Raw genomic sequence first — 16,485 nt, forward strand, 5'->3', positions numbered from 1 at the left:
TACAAGAGAATTGCTGTACAATTCAAAGTCACCTCCTACATGGAAAAACTAGTGGTCTTTTCCCACTTTGAATGGAATTAATCCATTCAAAATTAACATTTATTGTAAGACACTTTTTACCAATTACTAGAGGTAAAATCCACAGTTTTGAATGAAAACACTGATGAGATGCAACTCAGACCCACAGTTCCACAGCCACTGGCCTGCATTAAAAAAATATCCTTGTTTCTACAGAGATTTTTATTCCTAGCTCCCTAAAATTTCACTGGAGTCCACCAGATACTACCTGCACACTTTTCAAACTAAATAATTTCAAATCAAAGTTTACTATTTGTTAACATCTACTAAGGTGCTTTGACCTGTATTATGCAGAGAGGAAAAGCATTCTGGATCCAAAGTACCTCTACTACATATTAAACAACTAGTTCAAATGACAGTCAATACCACCAGTCTAGAATAAAGTCTTACATGTACCACTTTATTGTTTTAGTTCTGGTAGTTACTGTTCTATGCTTTAAATTACTGTGGTGTGCTGTGACTTAGCTTCCATGTTTGGTGTCAAAGATCACTGTAACCAAATCGTGACTGATGTGATGCACCATAAATACCCTTTTACTTTACCACACAGAGTGTCTTAGTAAAAAGTGTTTGCTAACACTACAAGAAAGATGTTACCTACTCACGTAAGAGTACACTCTAATTGTATGTACTTAATTACATCAAATCTATAATTCAGTGCTCAGGATGCTCACTTCAAAGTTTGTTTCCAGACAGGACTGGTATGTAGGTAGCCTCTCTACAATTAGAGAGGTTTGAGCCAAAAATGAAAGCCTTGCCAAGTCTTTCAGAACTATTTCTGTTTGTGTCCTGGTTTTGGCTGGGATAGAGTTAATTTTCTTTCTAGTAACTGGTATGGTGTTATGTTTGGATTTAGTATGAGAATAGTGTTGATAACACACTGATGTTTTCAGTTGTTGCTAAGCAGTGTTTATGCTAAGTGCAGAATTTTTCAGCTTCTCATGCCAAGCCAGCAAGAAGGCTGGAGGGGCACAAGAAGTTGGGAGGGGACACAGCCAGGGCAGCTGACCCAAACTGGCCAAAGAGATATTCCATACCATGTGACATAATGCCCAGTATATAAAGTGGGAGGAGTTGGCCCAGGGGTGGGGATTGCTGCTTGGGAACTGACTAGGCATCGGTTGGTGAGTGGTGAGCAATTGCATTGTGCATCACTTGTTTTTGTACATTCCAACTCTTTTATTATTATTGTCATTTTACTATTGTTATTATCATTATTATTTTCTTCCTTTCTGTCCTATTAAACTGTTCTTAACTCAATCCACAAGTTTTACTCCCCGCCCCCGATTCTCTCCCCCATCCCACCGGGTGGGGGGGAAGTGAGCAAGCGGCTGCGTGGTGCTTAGTTGCTGACTGGGGTTAAACCACAACAGTTTGTAAGAATCTTTACTTTGGAAATGTTTTTCAGATTAGTTATAGCATCGAAAAAGGTAAGTTCCAGTTCCTGTGTGTAAACTACTCCAGAAAATAGTTCATAAAACATGCAGAATTAGAGCATAAGATTCAAGGCAAGATTGGAAGTGTTTTAGTACAACTCATCTGGAATTGAAAAATCTCATCTCTCTGATCTCTGTCACTGAAAGTCCACCACCACTCCAACCAAGAGGTCACAGAGCAGTCTTCAGAGGTATTTTGGTACAAATGCCTTCTGCCTCTTACTTTGAAGGCTTCCATATACGAGTTGTGCATAAAAAATGGTTCTAAGCTTCTAAGAGAGTTACGAACTTCTAATACAGTGACAAAAACTAAGGGCTAATCATGCTCACTTTATAGTTGCAAAGCAGTCTCAATAAGCAGAGACTTCAGCAGCCACTGAAACCAACCACTCAAAAACACCTGGCAAGGACCATTTCAAGGCAAGTCAAACAACTATTAAAAAAGGTAATATAACTCTGCATACAGTTCTGCTTTCAGGGACATTCCTCCTCTCTCTCTGGCCACCATACTCCTTTCTCTTTTCTTATTTCCCTTCTGCCAATTTGCTGTAACTTAGCTAACAGCAGGTAAAGTTTTAACAATGATGCTTTTTAAACACAAAAGCAAAGAATCAGCCTCCTTGGCAAGTCTTTATCAAGAACAATTCAGGAGATAAGCACACCCAATTAAACAAGAGAACTTAATGATTCACTCTCCCTACCCAATGCCTAGAGGAGATTCTCCTTGGCCCCTCAGGTTACCTCCCTGTAACAGATGGGCCACTGTGTAATAGGCCATGTAGATAGTTGAGTCAGAGAGAGACTCTATCAGCCACTGCTCATCCCAAGGTAACCGGGTACCTAGAAGAGATGGAAGCCAGGTATCAGATGCAGTCACTACCATGCCTACTAACAAGCATGACACTCAAGCATACACAAGCAGTTTATGACTTTCAGTGGAACATATATATATACACACACATATACACACGCAAGTACTCATGCTTATGCTTTTAAAAATCCTTTTTTTAAAAATTCAACTTCGGCATTTGAAAATTTTATTAAAGAGAAAATACTTGCTATTTTTGTAGTCAGCTTCTTAACACAACTGTCAAACAAATTTCAGCTCATGATCATTTGCTGTGTATTATAATGAAGTTATAACAGCTGTCCCATGTCACAGGCTACCTAAAATGAAGGCTAGTCAGAATTTAAGAACACCCAAGAAACGGTGTTAGTTCCTTCTTCTGAGGTCCCTTGCAAATCAATGCCCCAGGCGAAAAGCTACAAGAGATGCTGCACAGAATCACTGTAGTAACGCAAAAATAAAATTACCCCTGGCCACATGCATTTTCAAGAAACTGTGCCTTCTCTGGGATGCTGGGTCAAGATGCAAGTTGGCTAAATCTGTTCTACATTTACCTATACCATTTTGGATTCTAGATAGCACTTAAGCCTTCCAAACATAGTGATGAGTACCATCCTCATGAAGCACTGAGTGAGAAAAGGAGTGTTTTGCCTACCTAAGCCATATGTCCTGGAGCATGCATGCTCTTGTAGCCAGCCTAGAGCAGCCTCAAAATTTCTCCTAGTCTCTTCACAAAACCTGTAAGAAATAAGCTATTACTCCTATCAGCCCTTAGACCACCACCACCAGTAGCAAACAATCACTCCCCTTTACATCCGCTTTTATAACTTACGTCTCTAGAAGTTTCAAGCACTCTGATGCCTGTTTCTTCCAGTTCACTTCACCATAATCTAAATACCTACAGTCAGGAAAAGTTTATTGTAATAAAGCAATCCACAAGTAGGATATAATTTGGCAGTAACTTTATAACTACAGCTTTACTTCCCTTACCACTGATCACAAAGAGCCACGACACATTCATCAGCAGACCTCGATATAACTTGTTTCTCAGGTTCCATATAAATCATGGCTTCATCCTAAGAGTGGATAGGGCAATAAAAGCTAAGATTTAAGTATTTAGCAAAGTCTTGAAAATCCTCACATCTTACTAAAAATCATCCTCTCTTTTCTAATCTGTTTTACAGCTTTTATTGCATGGCTTTCATCACTGCACAGGCTCTCTGCCTCAGTATTCACTTTAGTAAAATGAGGGCAACGATTGACTATGTACTTCTCTGAGGTATCAGTTCAACATAATTTTGTAAAGAATGTCTCCATGCATGACAAAAAGGAGGACAGAAGCACAAAATATTACTCATTGACTATGCCCCTAGTGATTAAAACAGCTACTAGAAAACCCTGGGGGACAGAGGGAGTGGGGAAGGTAAAGAAAAATAGAACAATGAGCTTTAATTCTACCTTTACAAACCACATACTCTGATGCAGGATGAAGCATTATATTATAATCTGAACATAACAATGCTGCAACAACAAGGGAATATTGACTAAACTGAAGCTTCTCCCACACTTCCAGTCCTCATCAGAAAAATCTTATTAAAGAGATGACATGATCATTGTTCATTTACTACTCTTCCCTCTCTGCATGATGAACCCCACAAATGGCGTGTTTGCACATCACAGATATCCTTTATTGGCAGGCTTGAAAGACTGACAATTCAGATCCTACACTTTCAGTATCTTCCCAACCATATCAAAGATTAAATCAGACCACTAGAATATTTCCTAGACAAGGTGATGGGATGAAGCAGGGAATAAGAGGCCTCCAAAGTTATTCATCCCACTTTGTCCAAGAACACAAGGTTCTTCTTTTAGCAGTATTTCGTACTCTGTAGTGATCCAAAGCACCACTAATAGGACTGCAGAACCAAAACAGAAAGGTTTCTTTAGCAACTCAGCTACTGTGAAAAGGACAAAATGGATCACTTCAAAGAAGCTGTGTGCATACTACCACATACATTATCCACCATCATCTTCTGAATAAGTTTCTTGACATCTTGAACTTTTTGTCCTTTGAATCCATCCACCAACATTACCTGTAAAAGATGGGTCACAGGAGTTGATTTTTTTTTTTTTAAATTAACAAGAAATAGGTGCAATAGCTGTTTAGATCAACATAAAGAAGTAGCAGTTACTGCAATCTTTGAAATAGGAATAAAGGGTTTTTTTCATTAAATACGGTCATCTTTACCCAAAATGAGTTTGTATACATGTCAGCATGCATATAGGCAATCGAACACAGACAGAAATAAACATTGTTGCCAGCTTACAAGAAAATAGCTGAGGAATACATCACAGTAAGCCACCACAGAAGTAAAGACAGGAGGAAAAAAAAAAAAAAAAAAAAAAACCCACCCAAAAACCCCATACCAATACATTGTTCTCTTCATATCAGTTTCCAAATCAATACTTGTAATAAAATTGATCAACTCCCCAAAAGGTGATCACTTGCTAGGAAATCAGATTATAAATCTCAGTTTGCAGTCATATGTTCCTCCATTCTCTTTCAATTCTACATAACCTCCAACTGCAGAACCTGCCTGCAGGAGAAATCTAAACAAAAAAAACACTCCCTCTTCTTGCAGTCTTTTTCTTATTCTCTATCCACTTTTTTTCCTCCTAATCAAACTCAGCAAGATAACACTCATGAAAATCTTTTATTACTTACTCCCTCATAAAATCCTTTCAGGTACACTCTCTCCTTGGCCTCAGCAAGCTTCTCTCTGTCATTCTGGCTCTGGATTTTAAGCTCATCACAGACTAATGGAGCACAAAGGTTGCCATAGCCTGGAATTTCAATGATGGGCACCTGACAATTAACAAAACAGCATCAGATATTCAGTTCAAATTATCTCAATGTCATAAAATCTACACAAAGATTCGTTTCCCAGATTTCACAAGCTTCACTAGAAGTGATGCATTGAACAAAACAGAGACAAGTATATTTTGCTTGGTTTGCAGTCCCTAGGCTGATACAGGAGTTTGAACCGGAGATTATGAAGGGGAAAAAAGGCAGTGACTACTAGTTACCTGAAAGTGTTTGTGGTGCATAGTATCTTGGCCAAAAGCAGTATTAACCAAAGAACCCTAATGGCAGCAGAAGCAGGTGCTAGGGCTATGTCAAACTTCTACTGCATCGTGCTACTCTGTCTGTAAATTTGCAGCATCTAATACTAATCAGGTTACGAAGTATTGTTGCAATTCCACTCATCAAATCAAAAATCCCTGGCAGTCCCCAGTGTGACTCCTGATCTGCCCTCCTACAAGCAATAACCTGGTTTTGTCTCCTGACATGACACCAGTACCAAGGTGTACCATTACCAAAGCTAGCGCGTGGAAGAAAGGGTAATGCAGAATATTGGGATGGCTTTACCTGTAACCTATGTTTTTCTAATGAAAATTGATTCATCTATGAGTCTGCATTAATAGTAAAGGACTTTAACTCTTTGCATAGAACAGATAGAATAATCATCTGGCCATTGAGGCTGTAAGTTTTAATCAACCAACAGGTTATCAGTATAATGATGCAATCCATTCTCCAAAATAGCAATTCCCACAAAAATTAATACTTTCCTTTATCTCTGAAGTATAGCATAGAATAACAAATCTTGGTTGCAACCCCTAACAGGCCAAATATTACAACTACAGCAAAACATGCAAACTTTACTTTAAACTTTTCAGCTCCTTCAACTGAGGACTTTAAATAGAAATTCTGGAAAAGGCAAGCACAGTTCTTGGTACATTTCTCATCCATTAGTACAAAGTCATGTGTACTGCAGATGGACACATGTGGGTGTACTTACTGGTTCAAACGGCAGGACCATTTCATCTTTGATGCCATACTTCACTCTCAAAGCCTTTGAAAGTTAGAAAAAAAATGCAATATGGATAGAAGAAAAATCTTCTAGATTTAAAGGGTTTTATCCATTCATAGGGTCTTTTTTGTACATAATATTTTATTGTAAAGCAGACAAAGCCACTTCCCTGCCTTCCCACCATTTCTCACACCTGAGTTTAATCCCCATCTCATTTCCAGGTGATTCTTTGTCATAATTGTCCACATTTTTAAGAGGGGAAAAACCAATATTGCTCTACTCTGAAAATGAGTGGGACAAAAATTCAATAGCCAGGGATAGCTCTTTGGACGCTGATGTACTCTTGAAGCTGTAATAGCAACAGCTACGTTAAAAGTCTCATTTCAAATTGATACAGATGTCTTAATCTCATTTCTGGAGCTCAATTCCACAACAGGAATTTATTTCTATTTCACTGGTACTCTTCACTACCTTAACATGCAGCAGAAGTTACATGATCCTCGTCCAAAACTCTTCTTGAAGTCTGAGAATAAACATCTGTCCCAGCCCAGCTGGTTTTAACTTCATTTATTTTTAACTACTTTGATTTCAGGTTAGAGATGGCAAAACACCAATCAAAGAGAATTTCATTTTACCCACTGGATATCCACTTCTGACCCTCCACACTATGGAAAGGAAACAGAAACAGAAGCAATTCAGTTAACAGACTGACCTGTTTTTTTTTCAAATCTCTCAGGGCTGCAATGTCATCCGGAGAATCAGAGGGAACACTTGTTACCACTCCAGTTCCTTGACAAAGAAAAAGATACAACAGATAGAAAGATTAGCCAACACATACTGAATGCACAGCGTGCACCAAACAGGCTTTGGCAAGATGCTGCTGTAAAAGTTACCTTTATCTTCCTTGATTGTGAGCATGGGAAGAGCATATATAACTTTGTAGGCGGTGAGAGGTGCCAAAAGTGCGGCGCCGAGAATCTCCTATGTGGGACAAAGGAATATCATTACAATAACTAGCACTTTTTCAGCCTAGCTGCGTAAGCTCTCCTGGCAGATATTCTTTAAATTTGCTGGCATTCCTTACATATTACAAACAAATAAATTGGAAAAAAAAAAATACAGTTAGACAAGGAAGAATTACATAGGAAAAGAAAGTGTGTACCACTTGAGACAGTATATGGACTATTTACTGGTAGAAAAGTCAAATACCAGATAATATAGAGAAAGCAAAACTACTGAAGTATAGAGTTGGAAAAAGACAGTAAGCAGAACAGTTTGTCTCCAAATATCTGAAGCACATCAGTATCAAGACAGGCAGAATTAGGAAGCTACAGTCAAAAGCCAGATTAAACAAAGGCAGGAAAAGAATATCGTTAAGACCATTTATGCACTGACAGGAGGTAGTCTAGATGTTGCAGTTGTCTTCTACCTCTCTAATTTGCTTGAATTCACATCATGTCTACTAACAAAGAAACAAAAACTGTATTTTCTACTTCATCCTTCAAAGCAGGATCAAGAAAGATGATGACAAGTTTTAGTGAATGGAAATCGAGTGATGTAAACAGCATGAAGGTGCTTTCTATTAGGATGAACAAATGCCACTAACTACACTTTACTCAAAGCACAGAAGTTAAGGATAATAAATATCAAAACCACTAATATTCAGCTACTAAGCTAAGAAAGCTTAATTCACAAAGACGTAATGGAAATGTCAGCATCAACAAAAAGCCTTTTTCACAAAACCCTTCCCAGCTATTACTTTTTTCTGTCCTTTCCATTCCTCGTAGAGAAGTCATCACTCTTCCCAGCATGCAGAAAAATGTCACTTAAAACCATTCACGCATCACATAACACTAAGGCAATAGTAATGCATTTGTCCACAGGTAAGTGCATCAGCTTAATCTCCCAGTAGTAGCTGCAGCTCAGCTGCCAAGGAAGCTGTCTTCTGCTTGCTTTTTTAGTCACTAAACACCAAAATTTTTGTAATAGTTCCTGTATTTTCTTTGTAAATAGAATTCTACCATCACCTTTTTAAGTATAAGCTTCACAGGAATAGATAAGCCTGACCAGCAAGCTGCAAGATGCTTACTTCTCCCATCAGCTCCTTGACAACAGGTACGACTCCATTATCTTTTGTAAAGCCCTGGTAGGACATGTTCCTGGCAGCTCTTTGGGTACAGATAAAAATATCCCCATTCACAGTTTCAAAGCCGATGTACTTCATATCTGGGCGAACCCAGCAGTTAGTCTGTCCAAACATGGTCTCTGGTCTGAGCGTAGCAGCCACCAAGAAGATATTTTTTCCTCTTAGGCCACTGGGGGGAAAAAAGTATTTTATAAGTCACCAAAATAAAAACATTTAGGATAATGCAGAACATGCTTTTAAGCTAATATGAACTTTTAAGTAACATTTCCTAAGGGATGAAAGTGGGTCATTAAGTTCTTTGTGGGTTTTGATATTTTCTTTTTTTTTTTTTTTAATTCAAATTTGAGTTCCACAAAGACTAGTGAATAGAGCAGCCCAAAACAGAGACCAAGCCTTTGAAGTGACAGAAGTAACAGGGTGAAATTAAATTCTGCATTAGGCAAAACAGATTGTCTAATTTAATGGTCACTTCTGGCCATAAGATAGAACCTATTTGCCATTACAAATTCAAGACCTACCTTAATTTTGTGGGATAAGGATCTAACACCTTCATTTTTATTAGCGTATATTCTTGAGGCCCGACACCCTACAATTCACATAAACAATGCAGCAATCAATACATGACATTGACACAAGCAGTAAAGAAAATAAATCCCAGTCTGTAGTAAGCTAATCCAAGCACTATTTAAGGTACTGATGCTTTCTTCAAAGTCAGTCATATTTCCATTGATACAAATGACTGTTTACTAAAATGCAGACTGGAAAGACAGGTTATACTTTATTCCTACATCCAAAAAATTTACTCATCACAGCCACTATCTCAGCAATATATAAATTAATAACAGCTTATTTGTTTTGTTTTAACAGATAGATAATGATATAATATAGTGATGCTGCTGGCACAAATTGCCAAATAATCACAGAAAACAGCTACAATTGAAAATACTATCCATAGTTCAAGACAAATATTCTCAATAGAGGAGTTCGTTCAGTTTTTACATGTACTGACAACTGACAACCAATAACTGTACAAAATACATTTCGCTCCAAGATACAAATTATTTTTCCATTCAGTACTTAAAAGCATAAGCAATACATAAAAATCTCAGTTAAAAATATTACCTCTCCTGTTTGCCTGTCATGATCCATGCAAGGCTGTCCATCTTTTGGAGAATAAATTGTGTATCTAGAAAAAGGTATGTTTTAATTTAGTAGCAAATACAATAATGTGTAGACCAAAAGAAAAAAAAATCTTTACGAAGAAGAGACCTCTTAATGGTATTGTCAAAATTCGTGTAAATCTGTTTCCACCAATGTGGAAGTCCAGTTTTTGCAAGAGCTTTCAGTATCGGCCACATTTTGCTTTGAGTTGGTATCCATGGAAAAATGAAACAGGAACACAATCTCATACACTTCAGTAGCACAATAAACACACTACTTCATCCTGCCTAGTAGAGCATTTGAAATGAAAGGATTCTGGCTTAATGTGAGTTATAAGCACGTTCTAGAAATGTGTCATAGGGTTCCGTCCTTAGTAAAGCTGAACTTATCCATATTCACAATAAACTCAAGAGTTAAGTGGTAGGCTTACCGTTTCCCAAACTTAATCTTATTTCTTTCCTTTAATGTAAGAAATTGCCATCGTACAAAGGAATCATAGTAAGGATTAACATCTGTAGTAATGAAAGAACGCCTCCAATCTACCTGGAAATGTGTAAGAGTCTCTGGTAAGTAAATACAATAAAGAAATTCAAGGAACCTCACAATAGCAAAAATATTATTTTAAAAACAAAAAGAAGTTTCTCTCCGAAAAGAGAATGCAAGTACATATCACACAAAGGGTGCATGCTTAAAAACATAACTGTGCAGTCTGTATGTGTGTGGCCTTTGAGAGCTGAGATATCAAAGACTCAGGGCCCCATCTGCTGACTGAATTTTAGAGATTTTGCAGTAGTTTTAATCAACCACTCAAGCTAAATTTCAGCACTACCTTGTTTCATAATCTCTATCATTCTTCATTTTTAAAAATTTGTTGTCAGTAGGACAAGTATCTTTATTTAATATCACATCATTACTCTTCCTTAAACTACTGTCAATACTGACTACAGAACAGTTATCTAATACAGAAAGAAGTGAAAGTCATAATTTCTTTATTCGATTCTTCTTTCCAGTTGTGATCATTACATAGGCTATAAGCGCTATATAATAAAGCCCTTAATTATCACCCAAGACTATTAAAATGTTAAATGAGTAATTTCATAAATACCAGAAACGTTTCTAGAATAATGTTGGTATTATGCAGAAAATCCTCTCAAAGGAGGAGCAGCATACTCCTGAACATAATACAAGTATGGCTGCTTGCATAATTGAGTTTTAGATTTCACACAGTTACCTTCAATCCCATGCTTTTCAGATCCTGAACAGCAAGGGGAGGGAAATAATCCAGCCAATGCTCAGCTTCAGAAAAACTGACTACTTCTTCATCAGAAAGACCCAAAGACTTCATGATTCCCCACTGGTATTTGGAAGAGCCAGTCTTGGCAGCAGCCTTACTCTGAAAGGACAACGGTGATTAGGAAAAAGTGCACGTTCTTGTATTCACGATAGCTTTATACGCTCGAGAGCATTTTTCTCTATTAATGTTACAATTTCTATTTCCAGATATAGAATACAAATATTCCAGCATCCTTTCCCTAGCAGTGAAGATTAATGATTAGAGTTTCTGATCTACACTATTTCCTAGCTCATATTCAACTGTACATACAGTAATCCTCCTCTTTTCAACTGTTACATGCTTAGATCGATCTGATACATAAGGGTGTGCAAGAAGCTGGCAAGAAATGACCAGTTCACCAAGGTCCTCGTCAAACAAATGGCTGTTTTCACCATGAAAAGGTGGAGCAGTCCCGCACTATATCCTTGTATCAAAAACATTTTCTGCTGTTACTTTGCTCATATTACTTTTTCCTTCAAATATCTTATGTCTCTACCCAACAGCAACTTACTACCCACAAGAGTAGGCAAGATCACATCTTCTGTTGATGTAGAGCAGACAGAATCCCAAATCTAATGCTTCCAGTGTGACAAACCCTTTAGCATACATAAAAAATACACATAAGAACATCTCTAAATTTTTCCTAGAGGTGACTCTTTTCCTTGCTTTGTGATACTCCCAAAATCATAAATCTCATTTAAATACCTGATAAGCCAAAATAGTTCAGATGATTTTAATTAGGGTATCTAGGCAGAATAGGCCAGATACCAATTTACAAGACAATAATCAGCATAGTAGGTATATATATCCCCTACCTCTGAGAAAGCAGGGTTAATTCCTACAACTTGTTTGTGAATGCTTTGTGCAGAAGAAAAAAAAAAAAAAAAAAAAGAAAAAAGAAAAAAATCAGAATATTACCCTGGATGATCCCATTTTTCTCAGGAAACTATTAAATAGTGCACCAGCTCACCATTAAGATTTCATGCATTAAAATGATATCTCTGGAACCATGCAGTTGCTGTATTTTTTTCCAAGTCTACCTTAAAAGTACCCAGCTATCTTGGAAAAAACAATCGAAATATTTGTATCACAGGTTTCTCTGAGTGTGAAGGAGGAAAAACCCATAATGCATACTTTGAAGCTTTGAGAGCACAGCTACCAATCCAGAAAAATCTTTGTTTAAAGTTTACCTTTTTGCCTTTTGCTTTGTCTTTGATGATAATTTCTTCTTCTTTTTTAGCAGAATTTTCTTCCTCTTCTTCCTCCTCATCAGGAAATTCAGGTGGGCAGCCATATAATTCCATTTCTCTTTTTAGCTTATCTGCACAAGCCTAAATAGAGTTGTTGGTGGTCTATCAGCACTTTTCTGTGGCAACTGCTTCAATCACAGCTAAGGAGTGCTTTTTACTGATAACACTTTGCATTTCGCTATAATGCTTTAAACTTTTTCTGGACATTGCATTAAATTCTAGGAGATCTTGCAACTTCAAGAATGCCTGCCGTGGCAGGAAAAGATTTATAGTGAGGATTTTCATTTTGCAAATGAAAAAATACAATAGGTAAACTTATGTTTTAAAGCATTTCATTTTCTATAAAGTGATAATGTATAGTTCAAGCACAACACATCTTTACTACAAATTCAGGTTCCAAATCACAGTCTTGATGAATTTTTTAATAAATTAACATGGTGACTGGGATGGACAGTAAGCAACGCTTTAAGTTGTCTTAAGTATAAAAAACATTAGAAAAAGCCCTCAGTAACTCAAAACATCTTACCTTTATAGGCATCCCAGTGCAGTGTAGACCAAATGGAAACAAGCAATTCTTTCCCTTTAGCCTCTGGTACCCAACTGCAAACTATATAAAGTGGAAAAATGAAACAGATGAAACAAGAACGGCATAAGGCTAAACTAGCACCCTTCCCAAAAAATAAGTGCACTTCCTTCTTTAACATGAAACTACTGAAAGACAGATAAACGCAGTCAACAGCATCTAGGAAGCTAATTAATGGAAAAGAAGGTGAAGCTAAGTTTTGTTATCAGGTCTGCTGCTGCCTGGCTGCGTAGTACAAGCTTTCCTAATTTTCAGGGGGTTGTTTTTGACTAGAGAAGAATGGATGCAAAGAAGAGATCGATTTTGTGGAATCCTATCCGCTAGTACCCAAAACCTGTTAACACACAGGTAACAGAGCACGGTATTCACAAACAAAAGGGACAATAAGATTTCTTAAGTTTGTGCCATTTAGCAGCAATCCTTTAAAATCTTGGCAAATCTGAAAGAATAAATAGAGGAAACACCTGGAGTCTAGTCCCCTAGAACTAAAAAAAGTGATGAGTGGCATTTCTCTTCAACCAGTAATATTTCCAGTGAAAATATGGGAAAAAAGGGAGGTTTGAATAACTCATTATTGAATCTATAAATTCACAAGGCATTCTGTTAGTTCCAAATTTAACTGCAAAATTAGCATTTGTTCTAGAGTAGTATTTAAAGGTATTAGCAAAAGAAAATTTTTACCTCACATTTAGATAAAGAAAACGTGTGTCCCAGGTGGAGGCGGCCATTCATGTAGGGATAAGGAAAGGTAACAAAGTACTTTCCTTTGCTGTGAAGAAATTCAAAGAATTAAAACATGTAATTAGCTTTTAAAGTGACCATCAGAAGATGCAAAAGCAAAACAGTTAACTGATATGTTCAGCTATTATCAGCCCACAGCGACATTAAAATAATATTTTCCCTGCCAGTAACATGAGTCTTTGATTTTAAAGAACTGATATACTAAAAGGTTTTATCATCTTTAAAAAAAAAATTTAAAAAAAATCAATACACACCACAAAAGAAAAAACCACATAGTACTGACATCACAAAGAAACTTTCAAATAGCTATAACGTCTTCCCAAAGGTAACAAATTCTAATCCTGCTTCTCTAAATTAATTACTACAAAGGCTTAAAGTCAATTAATTATGTTATTAATCTCCCACAGTTACTTAATCTCCCACTGTCTGAGTTCAGATTTTTTTAGTGGCACACTGTAAATAATTACTCATTTCACAGGGATATATTGTTGCATGGTGTTTTGAATACATATTATGTTGTTGTAACCTGACCTCTCAAAGCAGCTAAGATAATTTCTAGATCTTTAGGACATTGTAAATTTCTACCTGCACCTTTGCACTCTACTTCCTGCCTTGTCTTTTCCCCTTCAGACACTACCACTGATGTATAAACGTGCATAAATAAAGGCCAAGTAATTGGTTTGCTTGCAAAATATTACAATTTAGGAAGCTGCCACCTGTTACACCACTTTAGTTATTATCTTGGTTTAGTTTGACTTTCCCACACAAGAAATAACTAACCTCACATTGCAGAGGTCACTGCTTTTTTAGTCAGAGACCTACCCAAAGGACTAATGCTGTTCCACAAGGAAGCCCCTCTCTACAAAGAGCATTGATCGTACTGATCTGAGAGGAATTGTGGTCCCACACATGCTAAGCATTTCCAGAGGTTCTGTCTTAAACAAGTTTCTCAGGGTTACTCTGGGACAGAAATAAAACCAAGAGTTAAATGGTCTTTCTTAATCCTGCAGTACGTTCCCTTCGCCCATGAAACGCGCTTCCCCCCAGCAGCTCTGCTCTCTCCCTTCCTCAGGCTGCCACCCTTACGGTCCTGAGCGAGCGTGAGCAAGGCAAGCCCGAAGCTGTCCCCCCATCAGTTCACTCAAGCAGCACCGCAACTACCACCAGCGAAGCCCGTTGTGACAGATAAAGAAAGGGATGGAACATAACATTAGAGCTTGGTAGCTGCTCAGGCACTACGGCAGACTGTATCTGCCATGTGGAAAGCAAACGAGAGTCCAAACCAGCGCTACACGTGCCTGCTATTTTAGAAGAACCAATTTCAGAAAGCTGAGAACAATTATGAAACCAACCAGGTGGGAGAAAATTTAAGCAAAGAAATAAGCACCATCTACAATCAACAGACAGCAGCTCAGGAATATTTCACCGTAAGACCAGAAAGCCACTATCAAAGCAAAATGTTGTGTTGACCAAAACCAGCATAGATTAAAAGCAGAATGCTCTATTAAAAAAAAAAAAAAAAAAAAATTCCTTAACTAACAACTAAGAAGAACAAGGTAAAATTCACAGCAGTTCAAATTAATTAGAAGAGGCAAATACCAAAAAAGAAAAACCCAGATAAACCTCAGTACAGATTCACACATGAAGATGATGTCAACAAGAGGGTTTTTTCTTTAACAAAATAAACAAACAAAGGCAATCCTACCAATGGCATTATTACATGGAAACAGCAGAAAACAAGAGACAGTTCAGACACAGTCCCTCTAGAAACAGAGTGAAATTACATTAACAGAGGAGGTTTCAAGCAAAGAAGCAGAAATACAACAAACGCAGTGACTGGAACTGAAGTCAGAGAACTTCACAATTAATAAAAAACTTTAGATAATAAAAAAATAAATCAGGAACACTGTTAGCCATTAAAACAACCTGAGAAGTTCTGTGGTGGAATTCCGTTCTTTTTAAATAAGGGTTAGATTTTTTTCCTAGGGAATCTCCTCTAGTTCAAGCAGGAATTATATCAAAGAATTTATTAAGTCTGAGTTTTGGAAAAGGCCAACCACATTATAAGCCATCTCTCCTGGCCCATTTTCTTTGAATAACTGTGATCTTTAATAATGATACAGATATTCCTGCTATCACTTCCCAGGATTGAGTGTTGCATGAATAGCCACAGATCCCTTACAGCAATTCCATCTACATCATAGTAGAGCTTTACCAGCTCAACCCAAGAAAAAACACTGTAAGTAAAGCCTCCTCCTGGGACACGATGAAATCCCACTGTGACTATGTAAGGACTGACCACAGAAATGTTCTGCCAGCATCATCTCTCTCTCTCCTCTGAGGAAGCTTTTAGTAATATCAGCTATTTTATAAAAATAGATAGAAGACAAACCCCTGAAATAAATACATGGCATTTTAACTAGAAGTGTAAGAACATCACTTCAGCAAAGCAGCTTTTTCTCCATTTATAAGGAGGTCACATGTTACCATGATGAACACTGAGATTTCATATTAAATCGCTCCATATAGTAAAACTGACCTACTACTTTCATCTTCTGTCAGAAACTAAGTATTAATTGCAGCCTTAAATTTCAACCTGTAAGATAGCGAATACTTAAAAGCACAGATTGCATTTCTTTTAAGCGAAAAAGGAGTTCTACAGTGTGAGCAAAACACCCCCACACAACAGTTTTTATTACACCTCCTAATTTTGCATTCAAATCTTCTGACCCATTTGGGTCCTTCACTCTTTACTCAGTCCTGGAACTTATTTTGCTGGAGCTGCAGATCACAACAGAAGTGCAAACTGAAGGTCTATGACTAACAAGGTAGCGGGACAAACTTCTGCAATACAGTTCATGTATGAAACGAAATCACAGCACCTCATCTGAGGAACAGTAACGATCACACGCCTGGCCTTGATCCACTTCTACGCAAAGTAAAACAGGTTGGCCTACACCAGGACCCAAGATATTTGTTTAACAATTTTCTTTTCTCAGTGAAGCAGAGCAAGTACCCACCTTCCTTCAGAGAAAGGA

At 37.4% G+C, this 16,485-nt stretch overlaps 1 protein-coding gene across 1 annotated transcript in view; it reads right to left on the minus strand.

The window, feature by feature from the left end:
* The window catches only part of LARS1 (leucyl-tRNA synthetase 1), a 34,050-nt gene that overhangs the window by 15,569 nt on the left and 1,996 nt on the right, over positions 1-16,485 (minus strand). The window contains exons 3-19 of the mRNA XM_029998484.2: positions 13,388-13,475; positions 12,650-12,730; positions 12,064-12,204; positions 10,772-10,933; positions 9,971-10,083; positions 9,502-9,565; positions 8,898-8,965; positions 8,323-8,548; positions 7,127-7,214; positions 6,946-7,022; positions 6,222-6,275; positions 5,087-5,227; positions 4,377-4,454; positions 3,352-3,437; positions 3,194-3,259; positions 3,017-3,099; positions 2,216-2,354 (exon numbers count right to left, since the gene is read on the minus strand). Coding sequence (XP_029854344.1) covers positions 2,216-2,354; positions 3,017-3,099; positions 3,194-3,259; positions 3,352-3,437; positions 4,377-4,454; positions 5,087-5,227; positions 6,222-6,275; positions 6,946-7,022; positions 7,127-7,214; positions 8,323-8,548; positions 8,898-8,965; positions 9,502-9,565; positions 9,971-10,083; positions 10,772-10,933; positions 12,064-12,204; positions 12,650-12,730; positions 13,388-13,475 — 1,755 coding nt within the window. The remainder of the gene's footprint in view (positions 1-2,215; positions 2,355-3,016; positions 3,100-3,193; positions 3,260-3,351; positions 3,438-4,376; positions 4,455-5,086; positions 5,228-6,221; positions 6,276-6,945; positions 7,023-7,126; positions 7,215-8,322; positions 8,549-8,897; positions 8,966-9,501; positions 9,566-9,970; positions 10,084-10,771; positions 10,934-12,063; positions 12,205-12,649; positions 12,731-13,387; positions 13,476-16,485) is intronic.

This window comes from Aquila chrysaetos, chromosome 22, assembly GCF_900496995.4.
Source record: "Aquila chrysaetos chrysaetos chromosome 22, bAquChr1.4, whole genome shotgun sequence".
Taxonomy (NCBI): domain Eukaryota; kingdom Metazoa; phylum Chordata; class Aves; order Accipitriformes; family Accipitridae; genus Aquila; species Aquila chrysaetos.